At 35.3% G+C, this 22,249-nt stretch overlaps 1 protein-coding gene and 1 long non-coding RNA gene across 3 annotated transcripts in view; one reads left to right on the top strand and one right to left on the bottom strand.

Annotated features, from left to right (window-relative positions):
• Window positions 1–64: 64 nt before the first annotated feature.
• On the top strand, window positions 65–21,007 carry LOC139967013 (uncharacterized). Of its 2 annotated transcripts, none has more exons than XR_011792821.1 (9): window positions 65–222; window positions 1,658–1,800; window positions 2,709–2,819; window positions 5,006–5,094; window positions 9,211–9,310; window positions 12,674–12,843; window positions 14,160–14,352; window positions 14,804–14,935; window positions 19,076–21,007. It is a non-coding gene; the product is annotated as an uncharacterized lncRNA (long non-coding RNA). The 2 variants fall into 2 exon arrangements; XR_011792820.1 differs by having other exon boundaries at window positions 66–222; window positions 19,079–21,007.
• The window catches only part of LOC139967011 (tyrosine-protein kinase Fes/Fps-like), a 36,134-nt gene continuing 30,248 nt past the window's right edge, over window positions 16,364–22,249 (bottom strand). The window contains exon 8 of the mRNA XM_071970608.1: window positions 16,364–19,136. Coding sequence (XP_071826709.1) covers window positions 18,994–19,136 — 143 coding nt within the window. The 3' untranslated portion in view covers window positions 16,364–18,993. The remainder of the gene's footprint in view (window positions 19,137–22,249) is intronic.

Raw genomic sequence — 22,249 nt, 5'->3', positions numbered from 1 at the left:
ACGTACTTCCGTTTTCAAAAGCCCTCACTAGTATTCCTATGGCACCTCGGAACTAACCTCAGCCTTGCTTTGTACGGCAAGAAAGTACCAGCGCGAAGTACAAACACTATGCGGTATGCCTTTGACATAACTCAAGTGATAAAGTTTACATAAATCACTCCAAATGGTGATATCGTGTGCCGCATTTCGCCAAAAATGTGGTAGTGTACTGCAGCTTCACAGGTAATTATTAAGAAGCGATAGCAGAAGCATTTACATAGGAATATAATTACTTTAGCGCGTCTGCCCATCTGATGATCTAGTGAGTAGTGCTGTATTGTTATTCACTGGACCTTGGAAAGTTGGATGTAGGCTAGTTAGCCTACTGTAGGCCCCTAGGCCTAGACCAGCTATACGGCTGTCCTTTTGGATGCGAAATGACTTAAGCCTAATGACAGCAATTATCACCACATCATTTTACTTAAAACTTTATCCCTAACGATAGATCCACATGCCAGAATAACTAAAGATGACATTTGCATAGCCTACTGTACCTTGGTCTACTGAAGTATGAGTAAGATTCTAACGTAGGTTTGCCTAGATCATAACGAAGCCTACAATATTTCAGTCTATTAATATATCTACTAGAATTGTACAAATATTCAAACACATTCTCCATTTGCAACATATTCCCAACAATGTACACTTAAGTGTGGCAAAAGCTTATAGGCCTAGGGCCTAAGCAGTAAAGCCCAATGGCCTAGCCAGTAATATGAGTCTTGTGGTAGGCTAGGCCAAAGCCTAGCCAGGTATGTTCTGGATAGTAACTTTAATTACAGGCAATTTGCATAAATTTACTCAACTATGATTTAAAGGCCTAATGATATCCAATTACCATGTTTGGACAAAGCTTTGTAGGCAATACAACACACTCAAGCCTCTACTCGTGATAACATCTCATCTATTGATGACAACATGTGACTGAATGTAGATATGAAGTGAGAGTGCAAAAAGTTTGATGCATATCTACATCTGTTATCCTGCATAATCTACTACCCACTTTGCAACATTAACATTTAACTGAAAACTGCATGCCCAGACTAATATGGAAATATTACACAAAAGTAGGTGTTTGGAAAGGGGAAGTGGGGTGGAAGGTGCTTCTTCACTGCATTTTCCTGGGACAACTATGACTATCTGAGTGGAGCACTAAAATAATACAAGCAAGAAAATGTTTGCCATATGCTTCTCTGATACCGGAAATGACACTTTCCAGACATTAACATTTGCATAAAGCACTCCACTTGCTCATAAGAGGCGAGAAAATGTTTCAAAGTTGGTTCTTATAAGTCAGGAGTATAGTACTTACTACTCTGATCTGGTCACCATAACATGTCTCTCTTGTGAAAAGTACACCTACTCTTTCGAAAAAACGGGTAAAATCAAATTCCGTTTTCAAAGTCGAATGGACAATGTATGTATGATGACTTATAAAGGATCTGGCTCTTTGCCTCACTTTTCTCAAGGCTTCACGGCTTCAGCACACGATTACTTTAATTATGTCCCATTGAAATACTTTTCTTGACTCACAGGCAAAATGTTTATACAATCTTTCATACAAAATCTCATATAATATTTGATACAGCAATCTTTTTCATTCTTGTATATTCTCCTATAGGCAAATAATATGGGGAATCGATGTGCAATACAGTGTGTCAGTTGTGAGAAGCATGTCCTCTACCTTGCACACCATGTAGCCAGGCAACACCAGGTGAAGGACAAAGGCCAAATATTGCGGCTTAAGTACTAGTGAGGACAAATGTAAGTAGCAAATGGTTGTGTAAAGTATCATATATTCAAACAATAAAATAGAAGTAAATTATAATATTTTGACAAGTAAAATTACTGCCTTTTTTTTTATTAAGGAACTCACATTCTTCTCCCTATTTGAATGACAGCATCTAGCTCTCTCCTTTTCTGCTCAATCAGCAGGCAATTGTAGTAGCATCCTGTACTTCTGCCCTTAATCAAAAGTACTTTAAGTCCAAGGTACTTTCAGAAATAACCCTTCACGGTTCACAAGGTCTCTCCTGTTAGAAATAACCCTTCACAGTTCACAAGGTCTCTCCTGTTAGATCTTAAGATGCAGTACTTTAAGTGGCTGTATTGTGTGATGTGAATCCAGTCAATCAGTAACTCTATTCCAGCTAGATCTGAAGATATCTTATGTTACATATATCTCATATGTTGTAAGTGGCTAGACCATGTTTTGTGTTGTGTGATGTTACTCCAATCAGTCAGTAAACTTTATTCGGCAGTGGATAACTTTGATTTGTCCAGTGGAAAATCCTGGAAAAGTAAAGAAATTTCAGTTTCAACCCTGATAGTTATTGAAATCTTTGATAGCCAAGTACTGTAACAAATTTGTGTTGAGATAATACTAATAGTATGAAATGTTACAAAAAGGTGAAGCTAATATGTATAATCAAACCAGGTTTTGAGACTGAAGACTTTTATTAACTTGGAGATAGTGAGCTTGGTGTCTTGGTAGCACATTCAATAAAAATACTATTTTTATGTCATAATATTTACTCACAATACTTTTGTTAAATTTTGAAAGTAAATATTTTATCAAAATGCCACACTTTTGGACCCATAATGTATTGAATAACCCATCATGTAAGTTTCTAAGATAGTAACCATGTTTTAATTTATTTGTATCTTCACAGAGGGGCAATCCTATACTGTACAGTAGTTACTCAGATTTTGATGGCGACTAGAGTAAAGAATTTAAGTGATGACACACTGGAAGGAAAACCTGCAGATAGAAATAGATGGAAGTATGTTGAAATAAAGTATTCAGAGAATGAATTGTGACTTGAATATATGGCATATTGCAGTGATTTTGTCATGGACAGGAGAGTTTGCAGCTAATCAATTCATTTTGCTGCCATCTTAAAGTGTTTAAATGATTACCTGCTTAAATATTGATATCGTACAACATGGTGGATACCAAATCAAATTCATCAGTTGCGCTAATATGCCTTGGTTAAATAATTTGTAAAAAGTGTGATGTTTGTTGACATAATTTTCAAATTCATCCTCAAAGCATATAACATTGTTGAACTGATGAATTTCAAATAGACATAAAATAGCAATGAAAAATGAACTAATTGACATGATTATAGCAAAGTATGGTCTGTGAAGGGGTGTGTCTCTTGTCTCAGGACTGATAGATGGGGACCTAGGTAGACTCACAGATGGCTGGAACAGTTAAGGATCAACTTACAAACAGTTCCAGTCTGAGACAGTGAGTATGGTTTATTATCCTTGGTCAGATTGTAGGAATGAATATCTCTGATATGGGTAGACAGTCTGTCATTGTGCAAGCCAAGGATGAACCTTGCCATATCAGGCTGTAGAATGTTTGCATTTTGACAAGAGTGTTCTGTTCATCAGTAGTTTAAATACCTAGCCTTTTGGCCATATATTGTATGTCCAGTTAGACTTTGGCAGAAAGCTCATTTGTGGCATGATGAAAGTGGTCCTTCCAGAAATTGGTGAAGTAGAGGGGTTAGAAAGGGATTTTCACGACATCTGTAAAAGGGCAGACTGTGTCCTATGGATACTTGATTTAAGTCTGCTATGAATAGAAATGATGTGTGTTTTGTGAGTCTCGAAAATTCAGGTTATGGAGAAATGACAGACCAAGTTCAGCATTCTCTTATTAATGATAGCCTATATAAATATCAGGTACGCCTAAGCAGTTCTCACTGGTCAGAGGTTGAGCACTGGTGCATGAGTTGATGATAATTTTGGTTTGTAACCTAAAATATCCCCATCATCAACTCTCAGGCTGAATTTACTTATTCATGTTCTTGTTTGATGATTTGTACATCTTTGGTTGTGGCTATGTGCATGCAGGCATTTCTGTTTACTTTTTCATACAGACTATATGTGTGAGCTAACATTGGCCATGCTTGTCCAGTCAGGCTGTGAATCGGAATTCCTGTTCATGGGTCAATTATACTATCTTTCACTTGCATCATTTCAGGAAAGCAGGAATTGTTGCTTGCAGTGCTGAACTGTTTTTATCCAAGCTTACAGTGGCTTTTCTTATTGATTAATGTTGAATGTATTTCTGTAATTTTTAATTTTTGTGGTTGTAAGTTCATGTTTGTCCTGTAATTTTTAATTCTGTTCTCTTTCCTTTTTAGCTGTCATTTCCTTGCCCAACATGCTGTTACATTGGAAAAGCACTTTTATATATGGTTCATCATTGTTTCTACAACTACAATCATGGCAGTCTAATGTTTTACAAATATCTAAGTAAAATCACAACTTCAGCAGCAGTATCTCCAGGGCAGCCAATTTGAAGAAGTTCAGATTTACCATTTAAAAATTCATAAAATATAGTATTTTCCCATGTGACCTAATTAATATGATCTGAGCAACCAATAGTGAGGCATATAGCAGGGCTCTAAGCCAGGTTCACTTGTCCAAAATCAAGTCCAAGTCAACGTGTCCTGAGTCCAAGCCATGTCAGAATCAGAGTGAAGGCCGGGACAAGAATATCAGAGTCGAGAATCCAGTTGAAACATAATTTTGATTTTTGTTGATCACACCAACTTTGCTGGCCTGGATGTATTGCCATTGCTAATGTTGTTTGTGATTGTACTTAAATATTTGCAAATATTGGATTGCCATTGTGTTATCGATAAGGCATGATAAGTATGGACAGTTTGTCAACTGCTTGTGACAATTAGGATTCAAAGACATTTTAAAACTCTTGGCATAGTAGTGTTAATGAAGCAGTCTACGAGTCATGTATTACAAGTTTTCCGTGTCATATTGTATGGGAGGGGGCAGAAGAGAGTAAAGGAGGCTATTGGGGAATGGTGGGTACGGGTGTGGAGGAGGGGTAGGGAAAGATTAAACTGGAACAGGAGGACTCCCAGAAAAGTTGTCCATCGCTGTTTAAAACTATGAATGCATCATTATAACCTCAAACCTTGTTTATTTTCAGTGTGATAATCACCATGCAAAGCTCAAAGATCATCATTCAAGGGACTTGTGCGAAGAGACCAGCAAGAAAGTTAAAATCCTAGATTAGAGGTGAGAGGTTTGATCAGACATAGTGAAGTCTGCATGTTTTTGTGTGATTATGTGTGTGTGTATGTCTTATAATGGAATCTTGGGTTATATAGTTAAATGAGCCAATATGCCATGTTATGTTGGATTGTTGGTACTCATACCATAAATTAATTATGAATTAAGTTTTCAATATATACACAACTATAAAGTAGGTACAATTTCATCAAGCATGGAATGTGCTGCTGTACAACATAAATTGACCTTACCAAAATTTGAAAACTTTATTATAACTCAAACATAAAATGTAAAAACAAATTTTATGGACCAATACAAGAGTTCTACATGCCAATAATTGGGTGAATGTTTTGTTACATTTCATAAAGTTGTATTTGTGTTGTGTGGATCATTCCATTCTTATGCCAATTAGTCCAAAAACATATCATGACTGTTACATTTAATAATTGTGTTTTTTTTACCAGATTTTCTTGGTTGATTACTGTAGGTGTTAACATGTACTAGTGAGAAATTATCATATTGGAGAATATTTTACCATTTTGTTAAATTTGCTAAACTAGAATGTTAATTCCTGTATGGCTATAACATTATTTTATTTTTTCCATTTGGATTGAACTCATGTAAATATGATTATTATCATTACTTCATCAACAATGCAGATTTGAACAATTTGCACTTTTTAGTAAAAGTTAATTAATAACAACTTTTGTGGCTAATAGCTCATTTTTGGCAAGGAAGTCATTTCTATTGGTGGTTGATCATAAGCAAACTCATCCCTTACTAATTTAATTATGTGATTAATTGTTGGTAAACAATGAAAAGTTCACACTAACTATCATTTCATGCGAAATAATGATCAGTAGTGCAAGCAAGCCATGATATTTCTACTGGTCTAGGTTGTCATTACATATTTTTCTTTTATATAGACAAAATGATTTGATGCCAAAGATATAAACACAGTAGTTATGATGCTGAAGAAGGAGGCAACACCATACATCAGTGAGTTGTATTGTCTTGAAACAATTGATTGGCTCCTTGTTAATTACTTCCCATACTGGAGGCAACTAAAATTTATGCAATCAAGTTGGTGTCTGGGTGTGTATGTGACAATGAGCTTGTGAACAAAATATCTCTACAAAATGCATACTAGAGTGATACCATACTTGGTTAATAAGTTGGGAAGTTGGTGATCCCTATTGTTTTGGTGCACAACTCATGAATATTAGTGATTGGGCTTGGTTTACTGAGGCCTATAACAAATAGCTTTGGCCATGTTAGTTTGCGTTTCCAATTTTTAGTGCTAATCTATTGGTATCTCAGTATCTGCCTTCGACTTTAATCTTGTCCCACTAAACATCTATAACATGAGAAGGTGTGATAGGGAGGGGGGGGGGGGGGTGGATTGGATAACATGGGAGGGAGGAGGGAAGGTAAGAAAGGGTGGACCATTGCACTTTCCCCAAAACCTTCAGTTTTGTTTCTCTGATTCACTTTATGCAGATACCATAATTTCAGAGCCAAACACATGGCTAAATCTGGGAAATGAGCTATGGACACCCCTCCCCTCAGACACCTGCCCCTTATTCAGACATCAAGGCTCTATGCAGCTATTTGTGTGATCCAAAGAAAATATCATGCTTTGTGCGCCACTGATGTACTTGTTAAGTGAGAAGATTCAAATTTGGCCACCCCACTTTCCAAACCCACTGCTGATGCCGTCATGAGGTGATCCAAAAAACTTTCATTCATGAAACTACACAAAATCTATAAACATTAATTATTCCTTAACAATTACCAGCAAGAGTCTAATCATGGATAGTACCATATTGACATTTAAGTCTAGCTAGTTTTCCTTGTTGAAAACAATTCTCCTCTCCTTATGACCCTCCCAATTTAGTAGGGCAGCTGAAAGGGCTGTCAGCTGGGGCAGGTCTCACCCAGCATGCCCAGGGCCACTAGGCAAGTGTCCATACAAAGATTACACAAGTGGATAAAATGCTCATTTTCCTGTTGTGATCCTAATGAAGAAAAAGATTGATGAATTCAAAATGAAATTTAAAAAAATTGAACCCCAAAATGACATGTTTGTTGGACAGTACGAATGCACATATTCCATTATATTTTAGTAACCAAACTGACTGAAAAAGAACATTTTTCCTCTCTGCATGCAAATTATTATTTTTGTTTTGTCTAAGGTTAACTTCTAGCTAGGCTGACTCCTACTGGCTCCTGCTCAACTTGCTCACCACATGGTAGAGCAAAGAAATACCATCATAAATGCATACAATTCAGCCATTACATCTTAAAAATGAAAATAGTGTTATTGAACTAAAATGTTACAAAATATCTTACTTATATGATGAATATTAATTATCCTTCCTGAGTGGATGAGATCGCAAGTCTCAGCTCGACACATGGTCCTTGTCATTGATGGAATGTGTACATGAGTACAGGTGATATTTCATATTAGAAAAGTAGGTTTGAAAAGTTTGGTTTGTCCTATTGCTGTTGTCTATCAGATGCCTGGATGACTCTGATGAATTAGCTGAGAGTAGTGATCTTAAAGGGGAGCATTGGTTTAATTCCTTTAAGTTGCTGATGTGATTACAAGTCTCAGCTCATCACCTGATTGGTTGTTGGCATTGATGGCATATGTTCATGAGTTGCCAAGGCCTGTGCCATTTAAGTAAATTGTTTGTGTGGAACATTGTCCTTATTTACAACTTTTTATATCTAAACAATGAAATTAAAACTTCATTGTTACTTAAATCACATCAAATTTATGCATGTTGATGACCCACATTTGACCTTATGACATCTGAACATATGATATTCCACTTTAAATTTGCTGAACATGACATTTTGTCACTAATATCTGAGAATTAATCCTAATATTTGAATATTCATAGCAGCATCTGGCAATTTTTGAAAGTACACATTGGATAGATGTCGGGGGAAAACTGTTAGGTATGTGGGAATTTGAAAGGATTTTTACTTGATAGGCACACTGGTAGTGTGCAAACTGGAAGTGGGACAAAATGACCTGTTATCTTCTCAAACTGCCAAAATGTTGATGAATGAAAACATAGTATAGAAGCTTCTACTTCTTAAATGCATTTTCATATATTTTGATAATTACTTTCAAGAAAATGTAATAGTAACTTCAGTCCCATACAGAAACTAGAATTTCTTCACACATTTACTGTGGCAAAAATGTTTATATATTCAAAGCTAATTGTTGAGTGCATATTCCAGTTGGTTCATGGTGAGTCACTCTAGAGATCACAATTTTGTTTTGAGGTACTGAATCAAGTTAGGTCTATAAACAATTATCTCTACATTTGACAAATTTCACCATGATGTCTTTGTTGGTATTTCAACAAAACTAACAAGTTAGTTTTAAGCAAAGTTCTGCAAAAGTTTATCAGCTGCAAAACCTCACTTTAAACATACAGCCGGCTGTTGGCCAACAGATACTGATAGAGTGCTGCAATATTTCTGTACCTTTAAAGTAGGGGGCTACCATGGACCATGATATTTTCTAAACCAGCCCTTTACTATTAACCTCAAAATAACAAAATAAATTACTGAATGCAAATGAAAACTCCCATTTTATAAGGGTAAATTTCCACTCCAACCTGTTTTTTATCATTTAACCAATAACTCATTTGATTATAAATGAATTTGGATTCTACACTTGTGCAAAAGGAAATATCATCTGCCATTAGATAATCACTAGTTATGGCTGGTACTTATAGTGGCTATCTTTGGTGTGGAAGCTATAAATAATCAAAAGTTGCTGTGAGTCTTAACTACTCTGGATCATACAGTACCTTGCCACTTGGATTTGTTTTTAACAAATATTCATTTTCAGAGCAACATGTCTCTGAGTCTGATACAAAATGGAAAAAAAAAATCAAACAAACCATATTAAAGAATTCTTTCTTTAAACTTTCTACCTATTATTAGATTAAACAGTAGTAATTATTTCTTAAGCGGCGACTTATGGGACATCATCCAGTTTTGCTTCTGCTTTTAACTTACTGCTTTCATTGCCATTGCATGTGTATTGTTTTTATGATTTTAAATGTTTTGTGATGTTATCTCACTTTTTTTATGTAGTTTCATAATAAGATCACCCTACACCAGGACTGCCTCCATCATGTACAATCAGAGTGTGATAAGGAAGACTTTCAAGTGAGGTTCATCATTGATACCATTGGTAAGATGTAAAAAAAAAATCTTTTAATGCCTTTTTAGGATATTCTGTATGATAGTGCATCAAATTCAAGTGGGAAATGATCCACAGCTTAAACTATAAAACTAACACTAAAAATTTCAACTTGAACGTTGGTCAAATTGCTTTTACTGACATTGGAGTACAGTATGTTAAAGGTAGTCTGTATTGGCCCTAAATTTTGGCATGCTTAAATTGCTAGAAGTTTTCAAAAAGCACTGACCTTGAGGTCTTTACTTTCCAAACTGTTCTCATATTCTAAATGAACACACAAGATGACTGAATGTCCCAGTGAGGTAAATTGATTTAGTTCCAATATGGAAAGTACCGCCATTTACTGTTGCTCAATGGAATACTATTATGAATACAAAGCAATTTTTCTTCCTGCCACTGGGATTGGGGTGGGGTGGGGGGATGAGGGGGTCATGCCCAGTGTCTCTCTCATTTTGTTTTGTCCTTTTTGTGAGTGGGGGGATGGGGGGTGTTCATTTAGAAGAGTTGGTCTTGATAACATTACTGTTTCATTATAATGGTTGTACAGATGGAGGGATGGGGGTGAGCAGAAAGAAGGGAGATTATTTAAGAACAAAATCACTTGTAGAACACCAACTGTGTATGGCCTTCTGTGATTGTTCCCAATCCGATATGGAACGCGGGAAGTGAGGCTGTCCAAGATTGAAGACATTGGACACAACATCAAAGAACTCTTCTATTTTCTTTCCCTGTATCAGAAAATCTTTTCCAGTCCATTCCTTTTTTGACATCTTGACAGGAAGAGGAGTGTTTGCAACAAGTAAATCAGGCAAGGTGATTTCTAGCTAGAGTATGGAGGAGAAATAATTACTCCTGAGGAGGCATCCAAAATAGCTAGAACCAAGGAAGATGGCAACACTTTCTTGTACTTTTATGAGAATGGTGGACTATAGAATGGTAAGTTAAAATGTTTGCTTCCCATATTATGGTCTGTAAACGTTTATTTTTCTTTGACTATTCACAACATTAAGGATAACAATTTAAACTTTGAAATGCATATTTTGTTCTATAAATATTCACAAAATGGAGGGTTCAAATGTCACACTACTTGCTAATTTGTGAGTAGGATTTTATTATTACCAGGAGAAAATGAAAGGCACTACTATTTTTCATGGCGTAGCCTAAATTCCCTGAGAATATTCGCTGCATATTTCTACAAATAAAACCTAGTCTACTTTCCAAAGATTTGTCTGATGGAGCGAGATATCACCTTTGAATTACACTGATTTTTCACCAGAAGTGGACTTGAAGCAAACGAGGGTGATGTCAGAGTTACGCACTGACAACAAAGCGTTTTTTTTTACCTTTCACAAACTACTGTATGTTTGAACCTTGGAATGAATAACTTGCAAATCAGGAATCATACTTGATGCTTGGGTTGACTTTTGTGTGAAAAGAGACAACTTCAAATGTACATCAAAACATATGACTTGAATCAAATTTCTCCAGAATGTTACATTCATTTTCCTATTTAACCTGTCAAAAATTCATTTTGGCTTGTACTATCATATACAATGGGTGATCTGTCTATGCAGCTCTCTATACAGTGTGTCAACTTTTACAGTTGTTCAGTCCTGCTCCTTTGGTTTCATAGTCATTCTGAATTGTTTTTATAATCCACTTAAACTTTCAATTTGCTGCCCTCAGTATTGATGCTACAGACACAGCCTGTGTTGCAAAGATGGTAAATGATGAGATTGGCAGGGAGGCCAATTCTGTTGTGAAGAAACAGACACTTGAAGGAAGAGTCTGTCTCTGTTTGTTTGCCCTAAAAGACATAAAACATGGTCAAGAACTTCGGTACGACTATGGGCAAACAAATTTACCGTGGTGAAAGAAGGTAAGAAAGAAATTGCAAGGCATGATTAAATATTTACTTCATAGTTAAACTTTAATAGGGTATGGAGAAACATGTTTAAGATAAATTCCAGTATACCCAGTATCTGAAGGAGATCATTCACTGAATACCACCTGGCTGAGGATTCTGTCCGTTACAAAAATCTTGGACATTCCTCCAAATAACATGAATCTTTATTCATATAAGAGATGCGGGATTTGTACAAAATTGCTCTGCCATTGTGATCAGTGTTTACAGAACAAATCATGAGGGTGGGATGCAGGACATACATGAATGTATGAAGGAGGAGCCCTTCTGGCTATCTGCTTAGCTGCTTCACTTTACTTTGGCAAATCTGCCTTAAAACATCGAAAAGACCGTTTAGCTCAGAACGATAAGATAACTATTGAGAAATGTACAAGACCCTAGGAATGAATATAAACATCAAGTATGGGGGGGGGGGCACTCTGGGAAAAGATGTGTTCAGCTTTGTGTAAAGAAGGAAGGTGTACTCTGTGTACACTGAAGCAGCTGAAACTATGGTCTTAACAAGACTAAGTATGATAGAGGGTTTTAACCTTTCGCAGGGCTTCAAAGATATCTCTAACTTTTTCAACCTCTAACTGTGGTAAGTGTTTCCTGAAGAAAGACCACCATTAGAAATCAATCAGCAAGGTAACAGAGGAAAGTATTTTAGTAAAATAAATAGAACTTGACAAGAAATGTTCTTATTGATTGTGGGATTCAAATGTTGGAAAGTCTGGGCTATAACATACCTGAATGATAAACCCTAAACAAGAGCTTACAGTAACCACTTGAAAGTATTTTACAGAATGTAGTTTTGGCTTTCAAAGTGTAATTGATCAAGCATTAGCTTACATACTACATAGGAAAGGCCAACTGGAAATCTTTACTATCCAAACTATTCTCATATATTCTACATGAACACACAAGATGATTGAATGTCCCATTGAGGTAAATTTATCAAGTTTAAAAAAGGAAAGTACCTCCATTTATTGTTGCTCAATGGAGTACTATTATCAAGACAATCCAATTTTCTGTCCTGCCACCTGTGGGGAGGGGTGGGGGTGAGGGGGGTTGGATCATGCCCAGTGTCTCTCTCATATTTTGTAATATGTATAGTACCAGGGTAATGCAGAGTACTGTTGAAACAGCTTTATGGAACTTAATGACACATTCCTTTTCTGGGGGGGGGGGGGAGTGGGTGAGTTGGTCTTGATAACATTACTGTATCATTATAATGGTTGTACAGATGGAGGGATGGTGGTGAGCAGAAAGAAGGGAGATTATTTAAGAACAGAATCACTTGTAGAACACCAACTGTGTATGGTATTCTGTGATTGTTCCCAATCCGATATGGTATGGGGGAGTGAAGCTGTCCAAGGTTGAAGACATTGAATGCAACATCAAAGAATTCTTCTATTTTCTTTCCCTGTTCAACCCATTTCTTTTTTAAGGTCTTGACAGGAAGGGAAGTGTTTGCAACAAAGGAAATCAGGCAAGGTGATTTCTAGCTAGAATAAAGAGGAGAAATCATTTCTCCTGAGGAGGCATCAAATAGAGCTAGAACCAAGAAAGCTGGCAACACCGCCATGTACTTGTATGAGAATGGTGGAATTATAGAAAGGTAAGTTAAAATGTTTGCTTCCCATTTTATGGTCTGTATATGTTTAATTTGTTTTATGACTATTCACAACATCAAAGATAACAATTTAAAATATGCATATTTTTTCTATAAATATTCACAACATCCAGGGTTCAAATTTTGGCTATATCAATCACTAATTTTTGAGAAGGATGTTATTATTGCCAGGAGAAAATGAAAGGCACTAGTAATTTTTGGGGAGTAACCTAACTTACCCTAGAATTTTAGGTACACATTTCTACAAATAAAAGTCTCCTTTCAGAAGATTTGTCAGATGGAGGGAGAGGGGGGGGGGGAGGACTCAGGGTAGCATGACCAGAGGTTGATATTTAATGTTTTGTGGAATGTGGAAGAGAGGGAGGAACTTTTTTCTAGAGGTAGGGAGTGGAGTGGCTGGCACAAAGCAATCCACTAAGTTAAGTGCAGAAAATCTAGCCTAAACATTTGTTTAGAAGAAAAAACAATTTTTTTTTATGAAAAACAAAACAAATGCATAGCCATGCTTACAAGTTTTACATGTAGTCACCTGGAAGTGGATCGTGGAGCTAAGAATAATAAATTGGGAAGAGGGGAGGACTGGGGAGAGAGGGATGGGTGTTTATAAGGTAGGGACAACGGAGTGCTGGCACCATATGCCAACCACATTTTGCTTAACACTACACTCAGTTAAATGGGAGAAGCCAGCCTATTCACATGTTGACAAAAGTAAAATTTGCATAGACTTGTGTACAACTTTGGATGTAGTGATCTGGCAGTGGATGCTAGCCTAATTTACTGAGGAAGAGGGGGTGAGCAAGGACTGGGGTGGGCAACAGGGAATTAAAGAAGTACTGATATGGAGTCATTTGATAGTTTTCCATTTTCAAGCTAATTTGAGAGACGTTTGATATTGGTGTTTGAAATCTTTTTCATGTTGTTGTTGGTCTTAAATTTGAAATAACTTTTATACTACACAAAGAATCATAAGCTATCAGCATAATTAAAGACATCACAGAGAATAACAGTCTAATAAGCAATCATGTGTCCATTGAATAAAAGCAACAAATATCAGTGATAAAAAGGGGTTATATTCAATAAGAATTGGATGCATATTCCTCCAGAATGTTACATTCATTTTCCTATCATACATGTAAAAAATCCTTTTGGCTTTGACTATCTTATGTATTGGAGTGATCTGTCTATGTAGCTCTCTAAACAGTGTGTCAACTTTTACAGTTGTTCAGTCCTGCTCCTTTGGTTTCATAGTCATTCTGAATTGTTTTTATAATCCACTTAAACTTTCAATTTGTTGCCCTCAGTATTGATGCTACAGACACAGCCTGTGTTGCAAAGATGGTAAATGATGAGATTGGCAGGGAGGCCAATTCTGTTGTGAAGAAACAGACACTTGAAGGAAGAGTCTGTCTCTGTTTGTTTGCCCTAAAAGACATGAAACATGGTCAAGAACTCTGGTACGACTATGGGCAAACAGATTTACCGTGGAGAAAGAAGGTAAGAAAGAAATTGCACGGCATGAGTAAAAAATCACTGGTTTGTTAAAGTTTAATAGGGTATGGAGAAACATCTTAAAGATAAAGTCTTAGTCATGATGTTTTTTTCAGATTTTAACTTGTGAAAGTTCATATCAGCATTAAGGAAAACTGAATGGATATTGCAACTGTTTCCACTTTATGTAGGGAACAGAGTGGTATGTTGTAACTGAACTGTGTAGACTTGGCGACAAACACATTGCTGGCACTAAACACATTTCTAACGTTAAAGATAAGTTTAAAAACCCTTTCTGCTAGAATGAGATTTGATTGAGGAAACCTTGGATGTTGTCGTAACCTCATTATTCAATTGCAACTATTTATGTGGTTTGACACATTTCATAACATTTTTTTAATTTAACCTTTGTGTTAGTTTATACTAATATCACCTTAATACCTTCCCTGGAGTTCAGTACTTGTCTTACAGTACTGATACTTAGCTATGCATGTGACTATGAAGAAGACAAATATGTGCTGTGGCAGCAGAGCACAAGACTCCTTTGATGCTTGAGACTTTCAAGAACTCCTCCGCACATACATTACAGGTCAGTAAAATATGAGAACTCTGTTTTCTTTCTTTCATTATTTATATATAATTACAACACTAGTGAAAGTTTTATCAAATAACCTCATTGGTTACTTGAGTCTAAACAAGGTCATTGTTTTGTTCCAACTGTGAAGTAATTTCTGTTTGTCCAAACCGGCTAGCAAGTGGTGTTATCAGGGAGTTGTTATGGAACGTATCAACTCCCTGGTGTAATCTCTAGAGAGATGACTTCAGCATGGTACTCTCATGGGGGGTGTATGGTACTCTTATTGGGGGGTGTATGGTACTCTAATGGGGGGGGGGTGTATATAAGGCATGTCAAGGTTTGTAGGCCTAGACTGAATCCACAGTCTTTGTTTTCAAGAGAAGACTGAGAATTAGGATTCAGTATGAAGATACAAGTTGCTCTATTTGGTAGAAACTAATTAGCCATCCCACTGGAAGTCTTAAGTAAAACCAAAAAATAGGCATGAAGGAAACTGCCCAAAGCTTCAAATATTTTGCTATTTGGAACATGAGAATTTGTGGAAATTATTAAAAATATGAACAATTTTGAACTGTTCTAGACCTACCAGGAATTTGGACCCTAAACAAAGACCCAGAGAATTATAAAAATTATAATTTGAAGCAATGTTTATAATATCACCTTTCATGGGATTAATTGTAAGGTACATAACCTTGAGAATCTGTAAGATAAAATATATACTTTACTGCAAAATAGCTAAAACTACTTGCTACTAAACTTTTAGAGTCTTGCTAAACTGTGAGGTTAATTTACAAATTGTAATGGAAGTTGTCAATACTTGGTAAACTATTTACAAGCTAATAGTGGCCAAACATGATGTGGTAGGAATTAGAAAATATGCAATGAAATATAAGCAAGATTTGTGTACAGAAATAAATGAATTTATAACAACCTTCTAGAACATCTGCTTAACCACCAAATCTGCTAGAAATTAAATAATGGTCACTAATGCTCTTTGCTTCATTCCTCAAATAATTTTTCTGTTGCACAAAACTTTTAGAACCATTTATTGTGAATAATCTTTCTCTTCTCAAAACAATAAATAAAAGATGTACAGTAACTGTAAGTAAATGATAACAAAGGAATGTATGATCTTATATTTCTCAAGTTTATTTTCCTTTAATAATGTTGAAATCAAATATTACAAAACGATATAATGCATTGTATGAAATATTACAAATTTTGGTCCCTGGCACCGAATGTTCCTATTTTCACCCATCAATCCTCGGCTATCCCCTCCCCACCCCCACTCAATATTCACTCATCTAGTAACCTTTGTTATCTACATAAACAGATTAAGAGGGAAATATTCTAAATATGTTGCATGATTGGATAAACTTGGAAGTAAATAGTTAAAAGCCCATCTCTGTGATTTCTTCCTCAAAAAAAAAACTATTTCACACATTTTTGTAGAAAAATAATTATTAAAAAGTTTACTTTTGATAATAATAACATGGGATTGCAAAATAATATATATCTGGAAGTTAAGATTTCCCTCTACCAGAAGAAAACAGAACACTGTTTAAAACATAAAAATGACAAAAATGTACAAAACAAAACCCCAAAAATCTTGCTATTGTTTGAGATCTTGAACATAACATACATCATATTGCATCTTGCTCATATCCAGATGTTTAAAGGAGCATTTTGAGGAAAAGTTCAATTTTTTTAGGCCCTGTCAAGATACTAAAATCCCATGCAACTTAAGGCCATTAATTTCACTTAGACAACTTTAACCTCAAATAATGTATTCCAAGTGGAACAATTTCAAACATGATCCATGTGATTTCTGTGCTTAAAATATGAAAAGTATCTGAGTGTTAAATATTGAAGATTAATGGATTTGTTAACCACTTTAACCACTGTCGGCTTGATTAAATTTACAATTTAACGCATAAAGCTTCTGTAATTGCTCCAAGAAAGTTGTTGATTTTGGTTGAAAGCAATTTATTCCTTTCCTGTTGTAAGTCCTATTCATATAGGGTAAAATGAATAGGTTTGTTTACGAGGTAAACACCCCCCCCCCCCTACCCCAATACAGAAATCATTGATACAAATATGTAGCTGACCTGTTGCATTATTGTTCAGCATTATTCATGGCTTTAGAACTCATTTTTATACATTTCCTCCAGTTCTGCTTGTGTTAATTCTTGTTAAGAATGAAACTTCATGTCTTCTTATGGCATATATACATTTTTGTTTCGTGCGCAGTTTTTATCAAGTTTTTTTGAAACACACTTAGAAGGAAGTGAAAATACAAGGAACTCTTTTTCTGATACAACAAATTTGTTACCATTGAAGAACAGAAAGTAAAACACAAAGTGTGTAATGTAGTCTAAGAGGTAAAAAATACTAACTTTGTAACACAAAAGAAAAAAAAAACTTTATGAATGTTGGTCCGTCAAATGTAATACAAACTATTCCTGTGTAAATAAAAAAAATATCTACAATGGCAGAAAAGGAGACAAAAGTCCTCCAAGCAATTCTGGGATACGTATAAATATTGCAAAATTATGATGAGATATCAGAAATGAAAAAGTTATCATGTGTGACACATTGATTTTTAATTTTGGGGAGAACATGAATCGCCCATTAACCTTAAATAAATATAAAGAAAATGCATTTCTTTTCCAAATGCTGCAAAAAAATAGCCATCTTAATGAGCACTCGATCCAAAACTGTTTTGGATTTATTACAAACCAATGACCTAGTTTTACGAACTCATTGTAATTAGTGACCATTTAGCAGTACGTGTAATGATCCAGCAATGAGTTATGTCATAGACCCATTGAAATTAGTGACCATTTAGCAGTACGTGTAATTATCCAGCAATGAGCTATTTAATAGACCCCATTGTAATGAGTAACCATTTAGCAGTATGTGTTTTCTATTTTCTATTATCTATTGTTGTTACGCTGCAAGACAATATTATGTACTGTATTATTCATTATGAGAATTGAATTCATGTTATTGATCCACTAACCAAGCTCTGCCTGTATGAATTTCAATATGTTGAACAATCAATATGTTTTGTGCACATTGGGACAATCAATATTAACTTTTGCATATGAACCTCATTTTCATCTTTCTTTCTTCAAATTTTTTCAATAGTTTCAAATCAATAATCCAGCTTTTTGCCTGCAAACGGTCCAATAGTGTGATACAAACTTTTCTTGCAAAGCAAATACTGCAAAAGCAAATACCAAAGAAGCAGCTTGTGTCTCCAACATGGCTAAAAACTCATTGGATATATTTCCCTTGATGTTATTGATCAAACTTTTTTGTTGCCAATTAATTTATAAGAAGTATTTGAAATTTCCTGATACAGAAAAAAAAGAGTTGGAACACAAAGATATATGTTGTTTCACTGATCAAATTTACTTTGCCATCAACTATATCAGAGTAACTGTGGTAAATATGCTAATGGCCATCACAATGTGACAACGAACAACATCTCACCTTTAAATAAAAGACCTGGTGTCATCCCACGACAAAATAGTTAACGAGAATTACCATTAATGTATATCAGTTGGAATTTAAGTACACTTACTTAGGTACACTTACTTAATCAAAACTGTTTTAAACTGTATAAATGACAATTAACTCTACAGGGTGACAAATAATTGTAAATAGATCATTTCTTAACAAGACTGCAATTCTATGATGATTGGAAGAGTACTGTCCTGAACAAACTTAACGTAGGTAAATGCCATGCTATGTATAATCCATTTTGAATCTGTTATCGATTCCAATCGTTCCAAGAATCCAGTGTTTGATAGGGGAACCATGCAACCCATATAATCCATTCTCTTCTTCACCAGGAAACACCGGCTAACATGAAACATTCTCAATCACATTCATTAGGATTCACGTTATCGGCGGCCATATTTCTGGGATGTTTCCTGAGCAAACATTGGCAATAGATTTGTAAAGATGGTGGCTTTTCACCTCTGTACCCTTGAGTTGTATCAGACTGAATCTCACACTATTGGATGTTGAAATAATTGTATTTTTTACAAAGAGATTACATTCTATTTAAATATTTTATGTATCTTCTTCATCGCTGTCTTGATTTCTGAAAAGTTTGGTCTGTCCTCTGGTTCTTTCCTCCAGCAGGCCTGGATCCATTCCCAGACGGCATCTGGACATTCCGGAGGCTGGTTCATCCGATAGCCTGAAATTGAGGAGAAGATAGGCTTATAACCATGACAACGACAAACTGGCACAGGCATCTAACGGTCACTATGGTAGTGGTCAATAACGAGACATTTTAGGCATATTTCCAAGAATGTCAGACTTTTTTCTACATCATTTGTATCATTCATATATATATGTAACTAGCAGTAGTTAGTGTATCTAACGTAAATTAAGGTGGCATTTTTCTTGAGGACAAAAAGAAGGAAGCAGTTACAGCTTTACAAAAATTAACCCCCCCTCCACTCCCCCAAAGAATAATTCATTAACTGTCTGGTACAGCTTTGGAAACCCTCTATTATACCTACTGTGGCTTTCTTGTGTAACTATAGTAACCAACTGAGGACCACCTGGTGTAACTTTTGTTATCTATTATAAATCATCTTTTAATTGTAATTTGATTTGAATGCTAGTACCTGTCTGTTGATGTTTCATGCTACAATGTAAGCTAGGAGCAAATTTTTTACGGATTTTGACTGGTTGTCCATCTGACAACCCGGCCTACTAGTTTGTTTGTCAAGAAAATTATAAAAATATCAAAATAAGAATCACTAATATATTCACTGTAGGAGAGATTGATTAGACCATTGATTAGATTAGATTAATCAAAACTGATTGGTTGGAATTAAACAGGACTATATCTGAGCCTTATGATGTTTTCATTTATATATTTGTTTATTGATTCCTAGAGCTACAGTATGATGTGGCAACTGTTTTTAACAAATTATTCTTATTTTTCAAATTGGAGGCCTGGGGGGGGGGGGGATGTGGGGTGAAGAAATACATTATAAATGAATTTGGACAAAACAAATTCTAAGATGCCAATCAGGATGCTCATTATGGATTCCAAGGGCTCAGGTAAACTCTTCAATGAAGTGGCAGGGTTTGGGATTGTAAGTGTTTCACATAATAAAACGATTTTCAAAATGTTTCCTTGTGCTTTATTTCAAATTGTGAGTGTTCTGATTTTGGCCAAAAATGAGAAATAAAATCTTGATGCTTTGGCCACACAAAATCATTAAATTTTGAAAGAAAAAAAAAATGTTCTCAAATGCCAGTCAGGATGCTCATTATGGATTCCAAGAGCTCGGGTATACTCTTGAATGAAGGTAAGTGTCAGTCTATGGAACACTAATAAAATGATTTTCAAATGTGTCTTTGTACTTTCTTTAAATTGAGAATGAATAATCTCATTATTGCTTAATAAGAAGGACACCCTCTATGCAGTGTAGAAGAAACTAAAAAAAATTGGCTAAAAAAAAAGAAAAGAATTGAGCCATAAAAATCCCAAAAATTTTGACCAAAAAAAAAAAAGTTCTCAAATGCCAGTCGGGATGCTCATTATGGATACCAAGAGACCAGATATGCTTCTCTCTGAAGTTAAAAGTGGTAGTTTATGAAATTTTTAGCATATTAAAATGATTCTCAAAATGTTTCATTATAAATTCTCTCAAATTGAGAATGAATAATATCATTGTTGCTTTATAAGAAGGACACCCTCTATCCAATGCATATGCATGGAAAGAACTATAAAGGTCATGATTTTGGCCAAAAAGAACAAACTCATAAGGCTATAGCCATACAAAATCATTAAATTTTGGAAACAAAAAAAAAGTTCTCAAATGCCAGTCAGGATGCTCATTATGGATTCCCAGAGCCCAGATATGCTTCTCTCTGAAGTTAAAAGTGGAAGTCTATGAAATTTTTAGCCTATTAAAATGATTCTCAAAATGTTTCATTATAAATTCTCTCAAACTGAGAATGAATAATATCACTGTTGCTTTATAAGAAGGACACCCTCTATCCAATGCATATGCATGGAAAGAACTATAAAGGTCATGACTTTGGCCCCCCCAAAAAAACTCATAAGGCTATAAGCCATACAAAATCATTAAATTTTGGAAACAAAAAAAAGTTCTCAAATGCCAGTCAGGATGCTCATTATGGATTCCCAGAGCCCAGATATGCTTCTCTCTGAAGTTAAAAGTGGTAGTTTATGGAATTTTTAGCCTATTAAAATGATTCTCAAAATGTTTCATTATAAATTCTCTCAAATTGAGAATGAATAATATCATTGTTGCTTAATAAGAAGGACACCCTCCATCCAATGCATATGTGTGGAAAGAACTAAAAGGGTCATGATTTTTACCTCCCCCCTCCCCAAAGTAAGGCTTTGGCCATACAAACTCATTAAATTCAGACAAAAAAAGTTCTCAAATGCCAGTCAGGATGCTCATTATGGATTCCCAGAGCCCAGTTATGCTTCTCTCTGAAGTGGTAGTTTATGGAAATTTTAGCATATTAAAATGATTCTCAAAATGTTTCATTATAAATTCTCTCAAATTGAGAATGAATAATATCATTGTTGCTTAATCAGAAGGACACCCTCCATCCAATGCATATGTGTGGAAAGAACTAAAAGGGTCATGATTTTTACCCCCCTCCCCCTCCCCAAAGTAAGGCTTTGGCCATACAAACTCAATAAATTCAGACAAAAAAAGTTCTCAATGCCAGTCAGGATGCTCATTATGGATTCCCAGAGCCCAGTTATGCTTCTCTCTGAAGTTAAAAGTGGTAGTTTATGAAATTTTTAGCATATTAAAATGATTCTCAAAATGTTTCATTATAAATTCTCTCAAATTGAGAATGAATAATATCATTGTTGCTTAATCAGAAGGACACCCTCCATCCAATGCATATGTGTGGAAAGAACTAAAAGGGTCATGATGTTTACCTCCCCAATGTAAGGCTTTGGCCATACAAACTCAATAAATTCAGACAAAAAAAGTTCTCAATGCCAGTCAGGATGCTCATTATGGATTCCCAGAGCCCAGATATGCTTCTCTCTGAAGTTATAAGTGGTAGCATATGGAATTTTTAGCATATTAAAATGATTCTCAAAATGTTTCATTATAAATTCTCTCAAACTGAGAATGAATTATATCATTGATGCTTTATAAGAAGGACACCCTCTATCCAATGCATATGTGTGGAAAGAATTAAAAAGGTCATGATTTTTGACCCCCCTCTACCCCTCCCCCAAAAATCAAGGCTTTAGCCATACAAACTCATCAAATTCAGACATAAAAAAAG

The sequence above is a fragment of the Apostichopus japonicus genome, chromosome 4 (assembly GCF_037975245.1).
Source record: "Apostichopus japonicus isolate 1M-3 chromosome 4, ASM3797524v1, whole genome shotgun sequence".
Lineage (NCBI taxonomy): Eukaryota > Metazoa > Echinodermata > Holothuroidea > Aspidochirotida > Stichopodidae > Apostichopus > Apostichopus japonicus.
This window is presented reverse-complemented; position numbering and strand designations above follow the sequence as displayed.